General features: G+C 38.6%; 1 protein-coding gene across 7 annotated transcripts in view; it reads left to right on the top strand.

The window, feature by feature from the left end:
• Window positions 1-833: 833 nt before the first annotated feature.
• The window catches only part of DRAM1 (DNA damage regulated autophagy modulator 1), a 52,732-nt gene continuing 30,826 nt past the window's right edge, over window positions 834-22,739 (top strand). Inside the window, exons 1-7 of one of the 7 annotated variants that reach the window (XR_014492947.1) lie at window positions 834-1,723; window positions 7,479-7,546; window positions 12,473-12,615; window positions 15,490-15,667; window positions 17,311-17,369; window positions 18,340-18,456; window positions 21,537-21,629. Coding sequence is in view for 3 of the 7 variants with exons in the window: in XM_083366517.1 (XP_083222643.1) it covers window positions 1,470-1,723; window positions 7,479-7,546; window positions 12,473-12,615; window positions 15,490-15,667; window positions 17,311-17,369; window positions 21,537-21,629 (795 nt within the window). In the remaining 4 variants the exon portion in view is untranslated. Of the gene's footprint in view, window positions 1,724-7,478; window positions 7,547-12,472; window positions 12,616-15,489; window positions 15,668-17,310; window positions 17,385-18,339; window positions 18,457-21,536; window positions 21,630-22,739 lie in introns of those variants that run through there. The other 6 variants (XR_014492949.1, XR_014492946.1, XM_083366517.1 and 3 more) reach the window with 6 other exon arrangements.

Below are 22,739 nucleotides of genomic sequence, written 5' to 3'. Positions count from 1 at the left end.
TATTGCTTCTCATAACTGTTTGGTGTGATTTTAATACTGCGTTACTTTTCAACATAAGCTGGCAAATAATTTTGATTTTGCAGATCCCTGAGAGATTCTAGGGGGACCATGGGGGTCCCCTAATAGTACTTTAAGAAACACTGCTCCAGAGAAAAGTTACTCCTTAGGCCAGGGGTGTCAAGCTCAATTTCATTGAGGGCCACATCAGCATTGCAGTTGCCCTCAGGGTGCTGGGTGGGTCTGGCCTGGGTGGGCGTGGCTAGAGTGTGTATGGCCTACTGGGTGGGCGTGGCCAGCTCTACATCGTTCACATCAAGGGTGCCTATGGGGGCCTGGGCAGGAGTGGGACAGATCTGAGGGTCTCTGGCAGGAGGAGGGTCTCTGGGCCAGGGCCAAGGCAGCTGGGGCCATTCCCTCACTGTTTCCAAGATGGCTTCGCGGGCCGCATGAAACCACTTCGCAGGCCGGATCCGGCCCCCGGGCCTTGTGTTTGACATGTCTGCCTTAGGCAACAAACTTAACCAAGTTCCTGAAAACCTACCAGTTGCATTTGCACCACAGGTGTTAACTTGGTTGGTGTTAACCCTGATTCGTTGTTTGTGATTCAGCACGTTCTACCCAGTGTCTTGGCCACTTCCACTGGTGACTGAAATACAAGATTCTGTTTATCCAGTTGAGTTAAAGGCTGGTCAAATTTTCTCAGCCAGCAGCATCAGAATTGACTGGGAGCGACTTATGGTTTTGCTCATTTCACAAAATAAATCGCAGAGGACGAAGGAGGCAGCGTGTGTGTGGGGGGGGGGGGTTAGACAAGGAAACGAAAGCTAAAAGCATCCCGTTTCTTGGCCGGGCGAGGGGGAGGAAGCTGTGCTCTGTTTACTTCGCAACATTGCACAACGTTAAGAAGTCCAAGAGCCAACTCAGCTAAAGAATGAAGGGGAACGGTTTTGCTGAGTTGGTTGGGAGGCGACGACGACGACGGCGGCTCCTCCGAGTTCCGCTTCGAGTCTGCCCCGAGGGGATGTGGGGTTTGCCGTGCTGACAGATCAAATCGCCGCGCCCGGAGCTTTTGCACCAGCGGGGAAAGCCAGCTTCATTTTCGCCGAGAAGAGAAAGCAACCGCCCGCCGCCGGGGAGGCGGGAAAGCCCGGGGCGGGGGGGCCGAGGAAGGTCGGAGCAGAACGACAGGACGGCGGCGGTTGCCTGACCCGCCACGAGGGCTTCGTGTCCGCCACCTGAGCGGGAAGGAAGAGCGCGTGGCTGGGCGGAGGTCCGGAGGCAGGCTCACGGGCAGAAAGAGACCCCCGCGGCCTGGGCCGCCCTCTGGGAGGAAGCGGCCCCGGAGGGAGCGGTTTTTTTCCCCCCTTCTTCCTCTTCTCGAAGGGACGCCTCGGGGCGGCTTCGTCCTGCCTCCTCCTCCTCCTCCTCCCCCGCTCCCGAGTTAAAGTTTTGTGACTTCAGCCGCTTTTATGACTTCAGCCGCTTGGCGGATCCTAGTAACCCCTATGAGTTGGCGGAGCCTCTCTGCCTCCTGGCCTGCTGGCGGGGAAAGGCAGCCGTTAATCCCGCGGGGTGTTCGCTGGTGGCACAGGATGTCCTGCGTCCCGCAAGGCGCGGCCTTCATTCCCACGTTCCTGGTCTCCTGGTCGTCGGCTGCCTTCATCCTCTCCTACGCCATCGCGGTGCTCAGCGGCCATGTGGAGCCGCTCTTCCCGTACATCAGGTGAGATGGGGGAGGAAGAAGGGCGCCCCCTCTTGGCCTCTCCGCCCCGTTGCCTAAGGTGGGGAAGGCAGGGCAGCAACTGTAGTCAAGGTGTTGAAATCTTATCGAAATCCAAGTAGGGAAGTAAAAGTTTTCCCCTGCTCTCGGTCGAGCACTTCGTATCTGATGGGTTGCCCCACATGGGGGAGAAGTGTGGTTGAGTCACCTCTCCTGCTTTGAGAAAAGTGGCCCGGCTGAAGACTTGCCAGGCCTCTCCATGATGTTCTTTCTGGCTCTCCACAACTTGGAACATCTAGATCTCTGCTTTCCTGCACTTCACCTTAAGGGCAGTCAGGTCATTTTATTCCGCTGGTTCTGTAATCTGAGCTAAACAGGTGATAAGGTTCTGGGGAGGTGGTGGATGCTTCCCTTAGCCCAGGGGTAAGGCAACCTTGGCTCTTTTTTTATTAAAAAAGTTTTTCAATACATTTTATCTTTAACAAAACAACCCCTCCCAACCCACCCACCCCTTCCCAACCCAACCCTCCCCACCCTCCCCTTCCCCCCTCCCCGACTTCCCAGAGCTAATACAAGGTATAAAAGTAAAAACAATCATAATCTACCATATGCTAACAACAATGAGTTATTAAGTCTATCGCACTTTAACTCTTGTAAAATGACTACAAGCAATATAAATATCACATCAGTACTTATTCAAATGCTAAATGAAACTTTTTAGTCCCATATTTATTCTGGATGTAATCAATCCATTTTTTCCACTCCACAATATATCTCTGTTGCGAATGGTCCTTCAAATACGCCGAAATCTTTGCCATTTCCGCCAGGTTGGAAACTTTTAGAGTCCATTCTTCTATAATCAGCAGTTCTTCCTTCTTCCAATATTGCCCTACTAAAAGTCTTGCTGCCGTAATTAAATTCAACATCAATTTAATGTCCACAACAGTAGTATCAGTAATAATACCCAGTAAGAACAATTGCGGAGAAAACTTTATCCTTCTCTTAAATATCTTCTGCATATTCCACCAAATTTTGATCCAAAAAGCTTTAACCTTTTTACAGGTCCACCATATATGAAAATACGTTGCATCTTCACCACCACACCTCCAACATTTAGGCTGGTAGTTCGGATACATACTTGCTAATTTTTTGAACCTTGGCTCTTTTATGGGTCGTGGACTTCAAGTCCATGAGCCATAAAAGAGCCGAGGTTGCCAACCCCTGCCTTAGCCCTACAGAGCCAAAGGCAGGATGCTGTTTTTTTGATCTCCACTGATATTTTTTTCTCCAAAAACAAACAAACAAAAACCAAGGAGAATTGGAGCAGGTGTTGTTATGTGGGCCCTCTTTTCAGAAACTTCCGCAAGTGACATTTTTTTAAAAAAAAATACCTGGTACTTGTAACTCACAGTGTGTAAAAACTAGGAACCTTAATGAAATAAGATCAACATGCAAAGCATGGCTTCGGGAATTTCCAAATGCTTTAAAACAATTTAACTCTGGGTCTTGTGACTGAGAAGGAAGAAGGAGCAGGGTTTAGAATGCAACAGCCCTTTTATTGTGAGCTGCTGGTCAACTGTCTCTCCAGTAGGAATGCAATGGAAGATTTTATTTTATTTTTTCCTCCTATGCAGCCCCCATCTAGATCTGGCCCATTTTTACACCAGTTTTTCCTTTACCAGCTATTCCTAACATATGAAAATTAGTCTGTTCAGTTTTCGGAGATTTGTCCTACAGATAGTCAGATACAGTACCAAGTCCCTTTACATAATTTCCTTAAAACATTATTTTGGGCTAGAAACAGACAGATATAATGATAGGGCTGGGTGAAAATCCTTTGGGAAGTGCTAATTAAGATCTGATTATATTTCAGGATAATTCCTAACAACTGAAATTGAAATTCTGATAGCTATAGCTCCAATATATCTGAACAAAATCATGCTGGGGAAGCAGGGTTAATTCTTGTGTTTCCTCCCACCCCCTTTTTTTTTTTTGCTTTGAATCTGGGAGCACATTCCAATTACAGTCCAGACTGATACTGCTTATTTAATTATTTCATTCTGCTCTCTGTATATATTGGAACTGAGAGGCCTTTCATTCTAAAATTCAAAGATATAATAATGCTAAACATACATTCTAAAAGTAAGCCAAAGTGATTTCAGTGCAGTTGATTCTCTCTACTAAGTATAATTGAAATAACATTTAACCTGCACTTAATTAGTGTTCTCACATAAGTACAGGTAGTCCTTGACTTATGCCAGTTTATTTAGTGACCGCTCAAGGTTACAACAGCACTGAAAAAAGTGACTTATGACCTTTTTTCCACAGTTATGACCATTGCAGCATCCCCATGGTTATGCGATTTACATTCGGATGCTTGACACTGACTCACATTTATGACAGTTGCAGTGTTCTGGGCTCAGGTGATCATCTTTTGCAACCTTTCTGTCAAGCAAAATCAATGACAAAAACATTCACTTAACAGCTGCGTTATTTATCAACTGCAGTGATTCACTTAACAAATGTAGCAAGAAAAGTTGTAAAATGGGGCAAAACTCACTTAACAAATTTCTCACTTAACAACATAGATTTTGGGCTCAATTTTGGTTGTAAGTTGAGAAAGATAGCCTAATTTAACAGAGAGATACTGAGATATACTATCTTTTGTTAAATGAAATATATCAGGCAGAATCCAATCTGAGATGGTTACTGGGACCAGAGGTTTGTTCTTCCAAGCTTTTGGATTCATGCTAGAGCCAATCCTCAGGGAATTTCTCAATCTCCTGGATGTGTGCACTGGGTTGTTCTATGGGTTGTAGGTATGGTGTCTATGACTTTTATTTGATTGGGGTATTGATGGGGTATTAAGTCTTTGATTGTTGTTTCCTTGTGCTGCTATGCCCTCCACTCTTAAGTGGTAAGCTGATGGTAAATCATTACTCCTGATTGACGCCTGGGAAATGGGTCCCTGAGTCAACAGTGCACACACCCAGCAGGTTGAGAAGTTGCCTGAATATGGGCTCCAACCTTTGGTCCCGGTGACCAACTCAGATTGGATTCTGCAACATTATCCTGGGATACCTATATTTCCAGGTATATCATATCTGGACTGCCATCTGGAGCGCCACTACATTATAATAAAACAATGCAGAAAACCAGCCCTTTGCTTCCATCTAGTATACGCAAGTCTTGTTGTTTCCCTCTGTTCATCACAGTGACAACGGCTATTTACACTGTAAAAACAATTCTAATTTTTTCCCAAAGACATTAAGTATCTGTGGTGGGTGGATAGGGGAGTGTTTGCTTTATGCAGTGGCTGTTTTTGCTAAGGAATTTAAACCTATCAAAATGCATACTTTTAGCAGAAGGGGGAAAAAGTATTTGCACATGATTTCAGTGGTCATTAGTTGCTTCTATTCTACTGACAGTAATACGTTTAAAGAAAAAAAAACCACAAACCCTTTATTTCTGCATATAGTTGCAACAAATTCCATTTTCTAAGAATTTGCATATCTGTTATATTTTGAAATCTTTGGAAATCTTGGTGCAAAGTAATTAAGAACTATGTTTCCAATACAAGAGCATATTTGTAGCTCTGGGTTGAGATGAGGGGTCCTTGGCTCTGTCTTAGCTTGGTTGTTTTCTTGCAGACATTTCAGTAACCCAAATTGGGTAACATCCTCAGTGCTAGCAGGAAATGGTGTTTGTTCTCCCTTTTCTTGACTCATTGATTGTCTCTTTTGAATGGCTAATGTTAACTCTTAGTGATCACATTCATAGATATTGATCTGACCATGGCAAAGACAGGTGTCAAATGTTCTCCATCTTAAAATCACATCAACTCTGCACTAAAGACAGATTCTGCATGTGCCAGAGCCAAGATTGAGACCAGTGACGGGTTTGTTGCCTTAGTTATAATAAAAAAGTGCAAGAATAAAAGTACAATTTTGCCTTTATGACTGATTTTCATTTTTAACAATCAGCACTGAAGTTAATAACATGTATTTAATAATATCTAACTTTTAATAACATTTATTAATGTTTCTTCTAAATCCAGTGCAAATGAATGACATTGGACAATTTTAATTATTTGCAATGCCCTTAACAACAGGACATGTCGAACTCGCAATGTCACGTGACGTCGCACAACGTATCGGGACGGTTTTGCCATTACTGGCAATGGGATGGGCATGGCTTCCGGATCACGTGTCCAGCCCGTGGGCTGGCAGTTTGACACCCCTGCCTTACAACATTGAGTGTTTCAGGAAAAAATCCAATTGTACTTTGATCAGAGGTGCAGCAGATTCCATTCTCATCTTATATAGAGCTCTTAAAGGTTTGAAGTGATCACAGTTTAGTATAGTATTAAGGTGGTGTCAGTCTTTAGTTGCAAAAGTACTTCAAATTTGTTGAGTGCTTCACTTGGAGCTTTGGCTCTCAAAGCTTGTTTCTAACTAAATAGTGAGTTAATTAACAAAGTAAGAGTATTTTTGAGTGTTAAAGGTAAAGGTAAAGGTTCCCCCGCACATGCATGCTAGTCGTTTCCGACAAAATTAATATTTCATTGCCATAAATATTGAGGGATTCAGCTGATGGTTGGCAGAGGCAGATTTTCTATATTTCTATTTGAGATCAAATTGCATGTGATGGGAAAATTGGATGTATTTTACTTCAGAGGAGTCAGAGAGAGGTCCACACTAAATGAATTAGCTATGCCTTGTTTTGGAAGGGATGGACAGAATGACAGAAGTATTGGCATGTATGTTATTACATTTGGAAAACAGGGTGAAGATATCTGTTGGTTTTTACAAAAATATTAGTAGATATAACAGATTTTTAACATTAGGTACATGTTCATGGTAAGTCTAATTTCTAACAAATGGAATTAAATGCTATGAGAATCACAGTAGAAATGAAAAAAATAAAATAAACATATTTTCTGGGATTGGTTTACATTCTTGGGACTGAATATATAGTGTCACACATAGATTGAGAACTGTAAACCAAGTGCCATGTGGCTATTTGGCATGCTAATTTGGTATCGTCACGTTAGCTCAGAAATGTAGGAGATGGAATTAAAGCCACTAGATTAAAACTGTCAAATCATAGATTTAGCCATCTCTTGGACCATTGGCTGTGCCCAACAATATATTGTAAGCTGCCCAGAGTTGTTTGGTTGAGTGGGGCAGCTTAAAAAATTGAATGAACGAATGAAATAAAATATTGCTAGTCTACCTATTTCAATAATCTCATTAATATCTGAGGATTGGAACCTATTGGGTTATCATTTCTAATGATCATCCCATTTTGAAAAAAGAACAGGAATTATTTTTGTCAGTTTTTAATACTTAAAATGATAATTATATTAATGTACTTCAACATTTCAAATGAAAAATAAGCCATGCCTAAATGTGTACTAGAACAGCCTTTCTACGAAGTTAGAGCAATTGATAAATATCCATCCAAATACGTATGTATAGAAACAAATTGCACTCTTAGGCCTACATGTCAGATGATGAATGAGTATTGCTCTGAATTCAAGCGCCCAGGTTATTAAGCACTTGTGTGTTTTTTTTTTGGAACATCTCTCACAAATGATCATAGAAATTATGCCTTTCTCTGAGTTATATCATTATCAATTTAATTAGATGTATATAGGAGTATATAGTTTCCAGGAGTCAACTTTGATTTGAGAAAGATTTTACTTTACATGTATTATTTGTATATTAACTGTTGTCATTTTTATCATTTATGCTAGTGATACAGGAGCAAAACCTCCAGAAAGTGGTATCTTTGGATTTATGATCAATGTTTCTGCATTCTTAGGTATGTAAGTATTTGTACTTGTTAAATTTTCTTTAAGAGTTGTAATGATTAAATATTTCTAACAATCCTGTCTCCAGATGGATGTGGCACAAGCATCTGGATTTATAGTTAAAGTAATTCATTTATACCTAATACTTTACAAATGTCATACAGTATATTGACCTGGAGTAAAATAAGCTTTCTGTAATCCATAATCATAGTAACTCAAGAAGAAGAAGCAGAGTGTAGGTGTGGAAGATTAAAATCAAGAATTTTTATAGAAATGAGTTCAAACAGCTGTGTACTTTCAGGCTTAGGAAGATGTATAAAACATCTTAGGAAGATGTGTAAAAATTAGATAAGTCATGATGATAACAAAATCACATCTTCATAACCATAGAATTTGCAGTGCTTTCATTTGAAGTGTTTCATTTGAAATACTTTGTCAAAGATGCTGTATAGCTTAGTCCATCTTACTTCCTTAGTACAGGAGGGTTGCAAATAGAAGCAACATCTGTATCATCCATACAGTTATGTGCATGAGAAAGCGTGAAGTAAATACCTCAGCTGGAAAACACTCTTGCAAATGGAACATATGGAGTCTGCATGAAGATCTGGCTTTTATATGGATTCTTTTCTGTTGTATATAAATATACAAACCATCTAATAAATCTTGACTGTGGATCATGGCTGTATATCTTGGCTAACCATTTGATTGATCACAGGCATCCTTGTCCTATTTAAATGTACAAAGTGGAATATTTACTCTGTCCTATCATGTATATCTAGGATTGTTCACTGTTAAGCAATTTCATACATGTTTTTAAAGTAGCATTTTGGTTTTTTTAAGGTGTGTGCAATAAATTAAATATGACAACAGCTTTGAAAACATGGGCATTGTGCAAATAATAATAATAATTAATAAATAATAATAATAATAATAATAATAATAATAATAATAATAATAATAAGAAGAAGAAGAAGAAGAAGAAGAAGAAGAAGAAGAAGAAGTTGGTAGGGACCTTGGAGGTCATCTAGTCCAACCCCCTGCTCAGGCAGGAAACGCTATACCATTTCAGGCAAATGGCTGTCCAGTCTCTTCTTAAAAACTTCCAGTGTTGGAGCATTCACCACTTCTGGAGGCAGGTTGTTCCACTGGTTAATTGTTCTGTCAGGAAGTTTCTCCTTAGTTCTAGGTTGCTTCTCTCCTTGACTAGTTTCCATCCATTGCTTCTTGTCCTGCTTTCAGGTGCTTTGGAGAATAGCTTGACTCCCTCTTCTTTGTGGCAATTTATCAATTTATAATGAGCATACTTCTGGTTGTAATATAGGAGTAGTTAGGTTATAGTCTAACATCAGCTTAAGCAAACAGCTCATGTTGCTTCTGCCTGCTGAATTATGTTGCTTGATCTGTAGCAGGGACTATATTCTCCGGATACAGTCTGTGCAGAGAAACAGTTTTTATTGGATTTAATAGCCCATGGAAGGTGGGCTATTGAATTTCATAGATGGACCTTGAAATATTCTAGACTGAATACAAGAAGAAGACAGACTTTGCTAGGAGTATTTGTGTGATATTTGCATTTGTGTAGTATTTACATATAGATAAACTATTTTAATACTTCCTATGTGTCATGTCTTAGAAAAGCACATGATTGGTTTTAAATAAGTGACACCAAGTCTGGATAGAATATGTATCACTACAGTTCTGTATTGTCTTCATTTGTTATTTTAGCCCATTTGTTTTTGGACTATGCTCTAAGTCTGGTTCTTACTTTAAAAGCCTGATTGTTTTACGAGGAAGATACTTAAGGATTGCTTTCCTTCTGCGTACTCAGTCCATGTTTCTGCTGCCTCTTGTCCTCGATCCATGTTTTGCTGTCTGAAACTAGATGACATTTGTTTTTAAATCATTGTTTTGTTTTTTATAGTCCTGTAACTTACTGGTTTATGAAGAAAAACATCCAATAAAACAAAAACAATTCAGTCATAACAAAATTAAATATTTTAAAATGGGAGCACATAAACAATTTAGCAGTACTTTCTAAATTAGATAAATTAAAATGGAAAAAGTCAATTTTAACTTGCTTCTGGAAGGTTGAATTGGAGCAATCTAATCTGTAGCAATAGCTATCTACCGTAATCTGTAGTGGTAAACTATTTCACAAGAGATCTATAATAAAGAAGCATTATTTTCTAGCCTCAGTTCTGCTGATTACCTGATAGGGAGGTTTCTTTCATGTTACGGTAGTGGCCAAAATTGTGGAAACCTTTCGGGAAAAGTGTACTTTTGAGGTTTGATGGCTAATAGCACCACTTTTTTTTGGAGTAGTACCATAAAATTATATATCAATGGAAAGACAATTTAATCAAGAATGTAATGCAACAAAGTTTGTTCAATTATCTGTACTGTATTATATGAAAGTTATAGCCAAATAACCAGAAAAAGGAAGCACAACTTGCGTAGGTTAATATCAGGTAGCTTTCCTTCATCGGATTGTAGCCAATGAGCATGAGTGTTTAGAGAGCCAATCAGGTGTCATCTTGTTTTGGCAATGAGCCAATCAGATCAGTAGGATTCAGTTATTGATGTCATGTATTGAAGCTGAGAGGAGGACTTTGGTCAGTGTGTTATGTGATCGCTATCAAGTTGGTTGGGTTTTTTTGTGTTCTTTCATTTAGTGAGCTTGTAAAATGTAATAAAATTAAAGTAATGGTGCAAAGAGTTGACCGGTTGTCCAGAAAGCAATGTAAAATAGTATTATTAAATGAACAAGGCTACAGTTATAAAGAAATTAGAAGAAAAATTGGTGGAAACTTGACCAAAGGTGGCATTTCTACTGTACAGTTTTTTCAAAAGGTTTCCACAATTTTGGCCACTACTGTATCTACTGCTTTTGTCAACAGAGTAAAAGTTCTAGTTGCATAAGTAGATCTTTTAGAATTACATAGTTGGAAGGGATGTTAGAGATTGTTCAGACCAATCCTCTGCCAGTGCAAGATTGAGTAAATCATCTTCAATAAACAAACATCCGACCTCTGATTGAAGACTTTCAGCAAAGGAAAATCAACACATGGTAGACTTCACAGGTGGTCACTTGTACGGTGAGAAGTTCTTTCTTATATCTAGCCTGACCATACTTTGTAGTTTTAACCATTGGTTCTGGTTCTGTGTTCCAGGGCAGTGGAGAATTAAACCATTCTCTTTTGTATGTGACAACTGTTCAGATAACTGGAGACTGCTGTCCTATTTCCTAGCCCTCAAAAGAGAACTAGTCCAGTTTCCCACCCCCCAAAAAGGTCTGTTGACTCATATCTGGTGCCAATTCGCATTGACCATTAGTTAATCTGACCATCAGATTCTTGTGTATAGGTTGCATGGAATAAACTTTCAATGGTTTTGAACTCTATCCCAGCTCCTGGTTTCTTGTGCCTGACAATCTCTTTCAATAAAATTTTTTATTCTTTAGTTATGTGCCCTCCTTCCAAACCCTTTAAATCTTTTCAATATTTAAAGATCTTTGCCTGTCTGTATGCAGTCCTCTTTAGGAGTCTAAATCCTTTTCCTTCTGGTGGGAAAGTTTCTTCGTTATCTTATTTTATAAAATTTCTTTTTATAAAATAATAATTTTATTAAAGATTACAATTCTAATGGTAAAAACTAATATAAACTAAAAAGAAAGGGGAAAAGTGCAGAAAAAAAACAATAGAAAAGAAAGAAAAAATAATGAAGAAAAAGAAAATAAATATATAAAGAAGTGACTTCCCTCTTCACCATAACAGATATAAGGAATTTTTTAAACTGATCTATTTTCTTAAAATACAACAGATGATCGCTTCTTTAAGTATCCTATCTTTTATCTATAAACAAATCCATGTAGTCCAGTCATTTCGGTCTGATGTCAGCAAAAGCTATTCACGGTTATCAGAGATAACAGCATATCTGTTTTAATAAGATCCTTTAGTGTATTCAATATTAAAATGTTTTGCTTCATTGTGTAAGTCAAATTTAAGTGTTCTCCTTTAATTATAATCTCTAGTTCCCTCTACTATCCAATTTTTATTTTTTTTTAAAAAAATAAAGCATTTTCTCACTGGAAGGATTATTTATAATTAATTTCAAAATCTTATTTCAAATTTGTCTCAATCTTCGTAATTTACTAGATCAAAAGTTTTAATCATTCTTTTACTGTTTATTTCCCCATTTGTAAAAAAAAATATTAAACTTTTAGTTAAAACTTCTTTCACTAAGGATTGAAGGAAATTCAGTGCTATGTTGATCCAAAGATCTGTAATAACTGAAAAGCAATTAACAAGGAATTTCTGAGAGTCATTAGAAGTGGGAGGTATGTGACCTTCGTGTCTTTTCAAGGATGCCAACCATGGCTTGAGCACTGTGGTTATTTCCTTATCTCCCAGAGCTCTAAACCCACCAGAGAGCACTAACTTGGAGGAGCAACTGTGTGGAGCATTTTAGGCAACCTCAAGTCCTCTCATTGTCTGGAAAGGAATTATTTCTAGTGATCCACAGCATTGAGCGCAATCAAATTCTTGGAAACAGAGCTCTGACCCCAATTTTACTTCTTGATCAGTTTAGAATGGGACAGATTATTGCAAAATAATTTTGGCAGGGAAGGGTATGCCAACACATTATCGTGACTGTTACAGTTCAAGAACTCGGTATAGCACAGGGGTCGGCAACCTCGGCTCTTTTATGACTCGTGGACTTCAACTCCCAGAATTCCTGAGCCAGCATAGCTGGCTCAGGAATTCTGGGAGTTGAAGTCCACGAGTCATAAAAGAGCCGAGGTTGCCGACCCCTGGTATAGCATATTCATTATCTAAGTAAAATTATTCTTTTCTCTGTTTTGTCAGGACCAGACTCACCTCTGTATTGCATCATTTGTCTTTAGGACAATTTGTAAATATTTTTCTTATTTTTTTTAGGTGCAGTTACAATGTATACAAAATATTTAATTGTCAAGAAACAAAATGATGTGACACATTTTGTTTCCCCTTGTTTCAACTTATTGACATTGTACGTTGGAATTCTGGGTTGCATTGGACTGGGCATCGTTGCAAGTTTTCAGGTAAGTAAGAAAGATATGTTTATATTTTATTTATTAAATTTATATCTCATTTCTCCTTCAATGGCTTACAAATTATTAAGAATATTATATGAGCATTAAATATATTCATAAGACCAGCCTTTTAAAATAACTTAGTAAATATCAAGAGAGAATCGGAGCAATGTACGACTTACAAGAGTTCATTTAGTGACCATTCAAAGTTATGTCAGTGAAAAAAGTGACTTATGGCCATTTTTCACACTTATGACCATTGCAGCAACCCCCTAATTATATAATCAAAATTTGGATGCTCGGCAGTTGGTTCATTTGGATGGTTGCAGAGTGCTGGAATCATCTGATCATCTTTTGTGATCTTCTCACAAGCAAAGTCAATGGGGAAACCAGATTCACTTAACAATCCTGTTTCTAACTTAGCAACTGCAGTGATTCACTTAACAACTGTGGCAAGAAAGGTCATAAAACGGGGCAAAATTCATTTAACAATTCTCACTTAGCAACATAAATTTTGGGCTCAGTTGTCATAACCCAAGGATTACCTATAGTTATTCCCTTTTCCAGAGAAAACATCAACTTAAAAATTTCTATCAGAAGTATCAGTACAAATAAAACAGACTAGTAATTCCTGCAGTGTAGTCACCTAGGTGGTAACTTGAGGCTGTTCTATAGTCTAGAATTGATTGCAATCAGATGTTCAGTTCGCTAGAGGCAACGATTATACAGTATGCTCAGCAGATACTTCTTTCTAACCATGTCCTCCAAACAAAGATAAGATTGAGATCAGGAAATATCAAGATACATTTATCCTTTGTTTGGGTTGCTCTTAGCTTAATGCTATAATAATGCCTTTCCTAAATAATTAAAATTACAATAGATATGCATTTTATGCAAAACAGAATTCCAGATATGCATGTTACCCATAAAAGTATTTGTCCTAGACATTGTTGTCCTTCTCAAACAAGGTGTCTTCTGATGATCTGTGGAAATGAAAGAAGTTAGATAATATGAATGAGATGGAATTTTTGATATCCAATGGATACTTGGTATACTTGGTATATTTCTTGTGAGAAGAAGTGATAGTTTCAATCCAGATAGTTGCTTGCTAATTTTCCAAATATGTTTGAGATAGTTGAGGGACCTTCTGAAACAGATTTAAGACCAAGCAAGGAGAGTATAAAACAGGAAATATTACATTTGCAGACTGTTTGATGTAGCTCAGTGAATGGTAAATCAAATCAGTGTATGATTTTATGGCTTGGAATCTAAGCAAATTTGAGATAGCAATAATGAACTACATCCATGGAGTGATATAATTGTAAATTCTGTCTTATTCATTTCAAGAGTACAAATATGTTATTTATAGACTCATGAGGCCCATTTAATATGGGTCATGAAGAAGGCAAGATACATTTGGATTGAGTTGACGTTTAAGTAGGACGGGAATGATATTATCAGCTTGAAGTTTTTGTTGAACTGAATTCAACCGCAAACTGTGAACTGTGTTATGAAATCATTCACAAAATATGACATAAAATGAGTTTTCAATCAATAAAATCAACATTAAAGGAAACATCTGTGCATTAAATGATAGCCAGTGTTGTATTTACAGTTAACATTATATAAGCTGAATAAGATCTTTCTCTCTGTGTCCTCCAATTTCCCTAGCCAGGCCCTAATAATCAAGGTGGGGTTTTGGTTTTTTTTTTTTTTTTGATAAATCAGTGGTATCTATTAGGAAAAATCTGTCCTCTTCATAAATTACCATACAGGTAGTCATCACTCTTTAACAACCCTGATTGGTATCCATTGCTAAGTGCAGCAGTTGTTAGGTGGAGTACCACGTGACTGTAGCGCATACCAACAATTGTTCTGGAAGTCCTGGTTATGGTTGTTGGACAACATCTGCACTGTCATTAGGAAATGACCTCACACATCTTCTGCCTTGTGTGAACTGCCTCCTTCCCAGCTGGTCTCAGGGAGCTTCCTTCAGCAGATGAGGCTCCAGTGCTCTGCCCTACTTGCCTCTGCTTCAATTCCCCCCCCCCTCATCTGCCTTTTTGGCTGCCCTGTAATCTGTTGCCCCTGCCATCCCCAGCTGACCAACATCATTGTCCACTGCTGCTATGGAGTGCCTGGCCAAGGCAGCAGTTGGGTTTCGTGAGGCTTCCACAACGGCTCTGAAGGGCCATCAGCTGCCTTGGCCAGGCATGCCTCAAAGTAGGGGAAGATAGTGTAGGTCAGCAAGAGATGGCGGGGGGTGGAAAGCAGAGCAGCCAAAACGGCAGACATGTGGGGGAGACAGGCGGGTAGGGGGAGATTGAAGCCCACCATGTGCTTGTAAATGCAAGTGGTTGCCAAGGACCTGGATTTTGATCACATGACTTCAAGGCTCTACAACAGCCGTAACTTTGTAGACTGGTTGTAATTGTCATGGGTTATGATCTGTACTTGCATTTACAACTGTGCTCCACCCTCACAGTCACATGTTTGCAATTGGAACGGTTGGCAACTGGCTCGTATTTATGACACTGATAGCAATGTCCTGTGGTCACTAATTGTGATTTGTGACCTTTTTTTGCTGATTTTAAGTATAAATTGCCCATTGGGGAATTTGAATTTGTCCAATGACCCCGGTATTCACTTAACAACTACATGATACACTTAACAACCTCTATAAAATTTTCATAAAATAGGGTCCAGCTCAACTTACCACCACCACAGTTTATAGAAATTTTGGTTGTTTATTGTTGTTGTAAGTCGAGGACTACTGTACTATTACTGTAGTCTGGCTACACTTATTTGCTCCCTGATTATAGTCTTTTCTGTACATTGATTGCAACTCTAATAATATACACCACTTTTCAATTGTCTTTTCAGGAGTTAGCAGTTCCTGCTGTCCATGATGGGGGAGCTCTTTTGGCTTTTGTCTCTGGTGCTCTCTACGTTCTTCTTCAGACAATTATCTCTTACAAATCACGCCCACAATGGAGCACCCCATGTGTATGTCACACAAGATTATTCCTCTCCGTAATGGTTTGGGTAGCTGTCATTCCCAGTATCCTTTTTTACAGAATATTAATATGTCAAATATGTCTTAATTATACAAGCACCACAGATTTAAGTCAGCTTACTATTTCTATATTCAGTTTTACAGTATTTCCTGAAAAGGATAAAATTATGCAGTTTATAATATGCAAATTTGGGATATAAGCCATGCTTATAAAACAATGAGACCTTGGGAGAGACACACTAGAGTCAGCAACCTGAAACAGTGAAAGAGCCACACGGAACCGGTTCCCTCACAAAAGGAAAAACTGGGAGCCGCAAAAAATGTGCGCGCATGTGCATAACAGGGTTTGAGTGAAGAGTGGAGCCAAGGCGAGATATGCACCTACCCTGCATATTTGAATTGATTGGTTGAACTGTTTTAGTCACACTTTTTTTTTTTTTTGGACTGCACATGGCAGAGGACTGGGAGCCGCAGGAGACGGCTGAAAGAGCCGCATGCGGCTCTGGAGCTGCGGGTTGCAGACCTGTAGTATGTACCAGCTATGTTGAAACCATTTTCATGATATAAAGACAGTCCTTGAGATACAACTGTCATGGAGCCTCCCCATTATGGCCACATGTTGCAATGGTATTAAATGAACCGTCTCACCTAAACCCATACATCCCCAGTGCAATTGTTAAAAAATGTGGGTAATTAAGTGGAGCACTGGGTGCCTCAGGGATGGGGGAGGCCCTTGAGACCTAGTGCAGGCCCAGACCTGCCTGCCTGGGCCTCCAAGTCCTTCCCCACCCCTGAGGCAGCCAGTGCTCTGCTTCCTGTTCCTCGGGAGTTCCCCAGGCCTCAGCTTGCTCCCAAACTGCATTCAACCAAGCAAGGGAGCCTAAAGCTGGCAGACAGAGGACACTTACAGCTTGTAAACCAAGGCCTGTCTCCCTTCCAGCTACCCAAGGGACCTGCTCCTTACCCAGCTCCAGGGTCCAGCAGCACCAACTTAACTTTTCTTTTTTTGCAGAAGTGCCTGGCCAATGTAATGCGATGCAAGGCTCAACTTAGATTTCTTGCACAGGCTGCCAGCCCTTGTGCTATTCTCCTAGCAAGTGGTACTTATGACGTAGGGGCCTTCTTTTTTTTCCAGAAGGCTTCATAATCTAGGGGGCCTCTTTAAAAATAAACAGCTTACTATAGGGATAAGTACTACTTGCTAGGAGAATAGTACAAGGTTTCTATGAAGTGGAGTCTCTGCAAGAAAACTTGAGTCTTGCATTACATTGCATTAGCCTGGCTCTTCTGCAAAAACAAAAAGATAAAGATGAACTTTTATCTTAAAAATTAAAATACTCATTCTAGATACTGAAATTAGGAATGTACACCCAAACCAAGAGATTTCAGAATCTAAGGAAACTTTACATTCATTGCTTCTTCATATTGAGTGGGCTTGCTAACATGTCTGTGCACAATAGTTACTGTATACAATCAAATAAAAAAATTTATAATTCTGTTATTATCAGACATCAGTTTTGCCTTCATATACATCTGCCATTATTACTATTTCTGTTCCCCCATTTGATTAATGATATATTCCTTTCATTATTTCACAGGTTATGTACTGTATATTGGTAAAAGGAAAATGTAGTTTTATATGTTTTATTTTTTAAATCAGTTGTTTCCTCTTAACTCCTTTTTCCCAGTGATTGCATGTGCTTCATTAATATCCATAACAAAAATAGATTGGAATCCAGGTGAAAAGGTAAACATATACTAGGTAAAAAAATTAATATTTCTACCCATTCAGTGCAGCTTAACTTTATGTATTAGTTAATTTTATTAAGATACTTAAGGACACAGATAACCAGAGCTGCTGTGTTTGCAAGTTGCTAATGCTATTTAATAGGTTGTAACATCTATATTTTAAGGTTTGCCTGGATATATATATATATACATATATATATATGCTTTTCAAACTTGATGCTTTTTGATTTTTAACTCAGTGATGTTTAACTTTCTGTAAATCAAGGTTACCTGTGATATATTTGGTCAGAGTCCTAGACTTGCTAATAAATTTGGAGGACATTACTCATATCTCATGGATTTTGTTATGAGAAAACTGTGAGAAAATTAAGAATTGTAGCTAGAAACTAAAAGATACAGAGAAGTTTGGAACCCTAAAAGCATTTTAGGAAGCAAGGTCTCCTTTAGAAATATTATAGAAAATGAGAAATCAGTAGGAGTAATAATACCAAGAATCATAATCTATGCTTAGCTTCAATAAATTCATAAATTAAAAATACATTTATAGATGAATAAAACTATTAAGTCTTAACTCTTCAGGTTTTTTTCTGGCTGCAAATTTGTTTTGCTCAATTCTTATCTTTCAAATTTGGTTTTTAAAAAAATCACATAAAAATCTAGATATTTTATCTATATTAAGATATAGATGAGGTATTATCCTTTTTGTACACATATTTCTTTGGTAGACACTTCTTAAAAATTGTAGGGTTGTGGTTTTTTTTACAAAACCAAGAACTACATTGTTAAGTTCTGAGAAGTGCAGTTTTCAATGTGCAAGTGCATTCTGGTTCATGTATAGATTTCAGAACTGTGAAATTATTATTTTTTTTTTGTAAAAGTTCAAAAAAAATTTTTTAAAGTTCAAACAAAACAAATGTAATAAAGACTTGCACTTGGAGAATTGAGGTTTGTGTAAATTCTCCTTTCAGAATAATCCATGGCTATTTGCCTCTCACCCAAAGGCCAGGAATGGAAGGTTGTCAGTCTAATATTCAGAACAAAAGGACACTTTGCCAGAACTCCTCGCAAATCTGAGCTCTGACCAGGTATGCCTCATGCAACCTATATTGATAGAACGAATGAACCTTTGTTGTCAAAGTACAACCAGGTATACATTGAGATTGGCTGAGCCTCCCTTTGTGCCCCCCCACTCTACAACTCACAGTGGCAACAAATTCACCATCTTATTACATCATGTGAGCTAAATTCTTTTTAAAAGAATTATTGACTTTTTGCTCTGAAGCTATATCCATGCACACACAAACATGCACCCTTAAAATAATATAATCTGGCCTGAGAGATGATTTGGGATTATTCTTCCTAGAATTTTCTTTCAGATTGGTGAAAAGTGAAATATTCTTTTACAGTTGTACAATATCTCATCAACTAATAATAGTATTGTTTGTATTAATTTTTTAAATTTGTTTTTAATTTGTTTTTTATTTTTATTTTAATTCCATTTATATCCCGCCCTTCTCCGAAGACTCAGGGCGGCTTACAAGCTTAGCAGTAGCCTTCATTCCATGTATATGCCTGCTTATTAGGGCTTTCATACACCCCCCCCCCCAAGCGGCATTATTGCAAAGTCAGCTTAATTGCCCCCAACAATCTGGGTCCTCATTTTACCTACCTCGGAAGCATGGAAGGCTGAGTCAACCTTGAGCCTGGTGGGATGCGAACCTGCACTAATTGCAGGCAGCTGGTGTTACTTAAGGAGGCATTAGCCCACTGCTCCACCAAATAGTGATTGTGGTGGTTCTATTTATTTTTTATTGCCCAGAGCCACTGACACTTGAATAGCCATATAAACGTATAGGTCCAGTTTGGTGCAGTGGTTAAAGGCATGAGGCCAGGGAGTGGAGTCTGTGTGTTCTAATCCCGCCTTAGGCACAAAGCCAACTTGGTGACCCTGAGCCAATCAGTCCCTCTCAGCCCTAGAAAGCAGGCAGTGGCAAACCACTTTCTAAAACTTGCCAACAAGAAAACTGCAGCGTCTTGTTCAGGCAGTTTCTAGGAGTCAACAAATGACTGGGTTTGCAGATTAGGCCTGGAGTTGAAGGAAAAATGTTGATGATTCTTACATATTTTGGAGGAGAATATAATATAATAATGACTGCTGATTAGTGCTATATGCTAAATATTTAGGAGGAGAATATAATATAATAATGACTGCTGATTAGTGCTATATGCTAAATATTTAGGAGAATATAATGACTGCTGATTAGTGCTATATGCTAAATATTTAGGAGGATACAATATAATAATGACTGCTGATTAGTGCTATATGCTAAGACAGATCAACTGAGGATAACTTTTAAAGCACCTGATGCAGGAATAAAGAGAGCTTATGGCACAATAAATCCGGTTTTGGTACTATAAAGATTCTTCATTATTTTTGTGGCAAGCAGACTATAGCTACTCTTTGAAAAGTGTTGATTCTCTACTACTATTTCTGTGCACATGATAGACCACAAAAGGGAGCATTTTTGTGTTATTTTTCATAAAATAATGGGTAAGGATTGCATCTGGTAGGTAAATGTTTCAAATACAATAGAAAGTCAACCAAGAAGATAGTATTGAACTATTCTATATTACCAGTTATGGCTTGTTGCACAATCAGCCAGATGTTCATACTGGATTTGATATTTATATCCCTCTATCGAGTCCTTTCCAAAGACCAGGGATGTGGTGATATTATTATTATTATTATTATTATTATTATTATTATTATTATGATGATGATGATGATGATGATGATGATGATGATGATGATGATGTTCAATTTTATGACTAATGATATATATTGGCTGCAAAAAACCCTATCTGTTTCATTTGATCATATCATTTCTTCTATCAGGAGCACTAATCAATTTTAGCCAGACCATATCTTAGATACCACATTCTATTGTTATTTAGAACTGCAGAGTGGGTGATTTTCCCATGAAGCATGATTTTTAAGGATGTTCTGTAAATATCCTGTTGTTAAAATGGGCATACTGATTAGAGTTTGTGTCCCAGGAACAAAAGTGCTATTTCGTAGGTATCCTTTCCTCCTTCTATTACAATGTACAAAGCAAACCTTATATCAACTTATAAATCCCCATGAAACTCAACTGGAGTTCTTTGTTGGGGCCCTCTGCCTGTTTGACTAATTCGTTGCTATTTGTTTCATCCTAGCAGATGATCCAAAGGTGTTTATCTAGCTCTTAGGAAAATAGCACAGGTTTTCAAACTTGTTTTTTCCTGCCTTAAAAATCTTGTTATAGAAAAGACTGTCGTGAAGTCAAGAACTTACATTTTTTTAAAAAAACCTGAAATAATTCAAATAATAATCATAAAATGACTAAGAGCAATGATTCTCAAGAAAATAGCAATAGCACATAGACTTATATAATACTCCATAGAGCTTTACAGCACTCTCTGTGCAGTTTACAGAGTCAGTATATTGCCCCCAACTATCTGGGTCCTCATTTTACCAACTTCGGAAGGATAAAAAGCTGAATCAACCTTGAGCTGGTCAGGATCGAACACCAGGCTGTGAGCAATACTGCATTCTAACCACTGTGCCACCAGCGTTCCAATATTTGTCATAGCTTGTATGGGTGCTTGTAGAAACTTAGTAATGAAAAATAATCCAGTTGTAGAGTATTTTATATTTTAATATTAAGTTTTCATCGTAGGAAAACTTGTAGGAAAAATAAAACGGCTAAGCGTACTGAAATTCAGCAAATCAATAAGATTGTCCTCACTTGATGACAACAGGGCTTGAGGTAGCAGGGGCTTCTGTCAGTGAAATAGAGAAAAAGGCAGGCTTTGAAGTTTTCTCCTCTTCCCAAATCCTTGGGGGACAATCCTCCAGAACAACATGGAGAATGCCGGAGGAGGTCAATTACTGACAATTACATCCTTTTCCTACTGATGAGGCTTCTGTTGAATCAAAGAGACTCGTGCCTGGATGCCATTCTAATTGGAAGCCATTCTAAATCAATAAGTACTTTCCCACCACACTGTGCATCTGGTATATAGTTATTTGCTATCTCTATGCCTGACTCACCTTTTGTTTGCCATTGCAAGCAATTTAATGGCTCTATTTAATGGTTTTTTACATATATATTCCTTCCATTAGGATTATGTGTACCATTTTGTAAGTGCAATCTGCGAATGGACAGTAGCCTTCAGCTTTGTGTTCTTCTTCTTAACATATATCAGAGATTTTCAGGTAAGCCTGTGGGACTATCAGGATGGCAAAATTCATTGAAGTAATTCTCGTAGCCTCTTTACAGAGACACTGATAGTTGCAAATTGCATCTCTTGAGTACTTGTCTAAGCTGCAACCCAGTGGCCACTCACCTGCAAAGAACATGTGGACTGATTAGAACATGGGTTGATTAGAGATTTTGAAAGTTGGGAGAGCGGAAATTTTCCAAATTTATTTGGCCAGGAATTATTGCAGAATAGGAAGAAGGGGGAAACGAAACGGGCTGAGCTCATGTAATTAATTCACTTAGCTTAATGTGGTTCAAGTAATAAAGCCTGAAAAATAAAATGAAGCTAAAACTAATTCGGCTAACAGCTGTGTGAATGCAGCTGTTAGATCTTGATGTGACCTAGTTAAATCATATTTCGTGCCATATTTTTAGAAGAGATGTTTCTGAAAATTTATTCCCCATACTTAGATCTCATTAACAGTGTTAGGACAGAAATCTATCTTTGTGGGACTGTGGTGTATTACATATAGTCCTCACTTACCAACTGCCTTGTTCAGCAACCATTCAAAGTGACGTCCTGTCCCTCAGTGACATCATCATCATCAGTGTCATTGTGCATTGTCCTGTGGCTGACCTATTGTTTTATTTCCTCTCCCCCTTGCAGAGCAAAAAGATTGGAAAGAAAGGGATTACTGGAGAGCAAGCAGGCACACAATAGGGCAGTTTGTGTAGCATGCTCATGGCTGCCAGCAAGAGCCCACTGCTTTCAATATGTATTCCCCATTGTGTGCCTGCTTACTTTCTTGCAATCCCTTCCTCTCCAATAAATGTAAATGCAAACATTAATTCTCTTATTATTATCTCAGTGCTGGGTGAGTGGGATAATGATGTGCAGGCAAATTAGAGCCAGTTTGGACTAGCAATTAAGGCATCATGCTAGAAAGCAGGAGACTGTTTTAGTCCCACTTTAGGCATGAAACCATGGGTGACTTTGAACCAGTCACTTTCTCTTAGCCCAGGGATAGGCAACCTTGGCTCTTTTATGACTCATGGACTTCAACTCCCAGGATTCCTGAGCCAGCTGTTCTGGCTCAGGAATTCTGGGAGTTGAAGTCCATGAG

Source organism: Vipera ursinii (genome assembly GCF_947247035.1).
Source record: "Vipera ursinii genome assembly, chromosome: 6".
In the NCBI taxonomy this organism is placed as follows: Eukaryota; Metazoa; Chordata; class Lepidosauria; order Squamata; family Viperidae; genus Vipera; species Vipera ursinii.
Note: the sequence above shows the minus strand (reverse complement) of the source record. Positions and strands in the feature narration are given on the sequence as shown.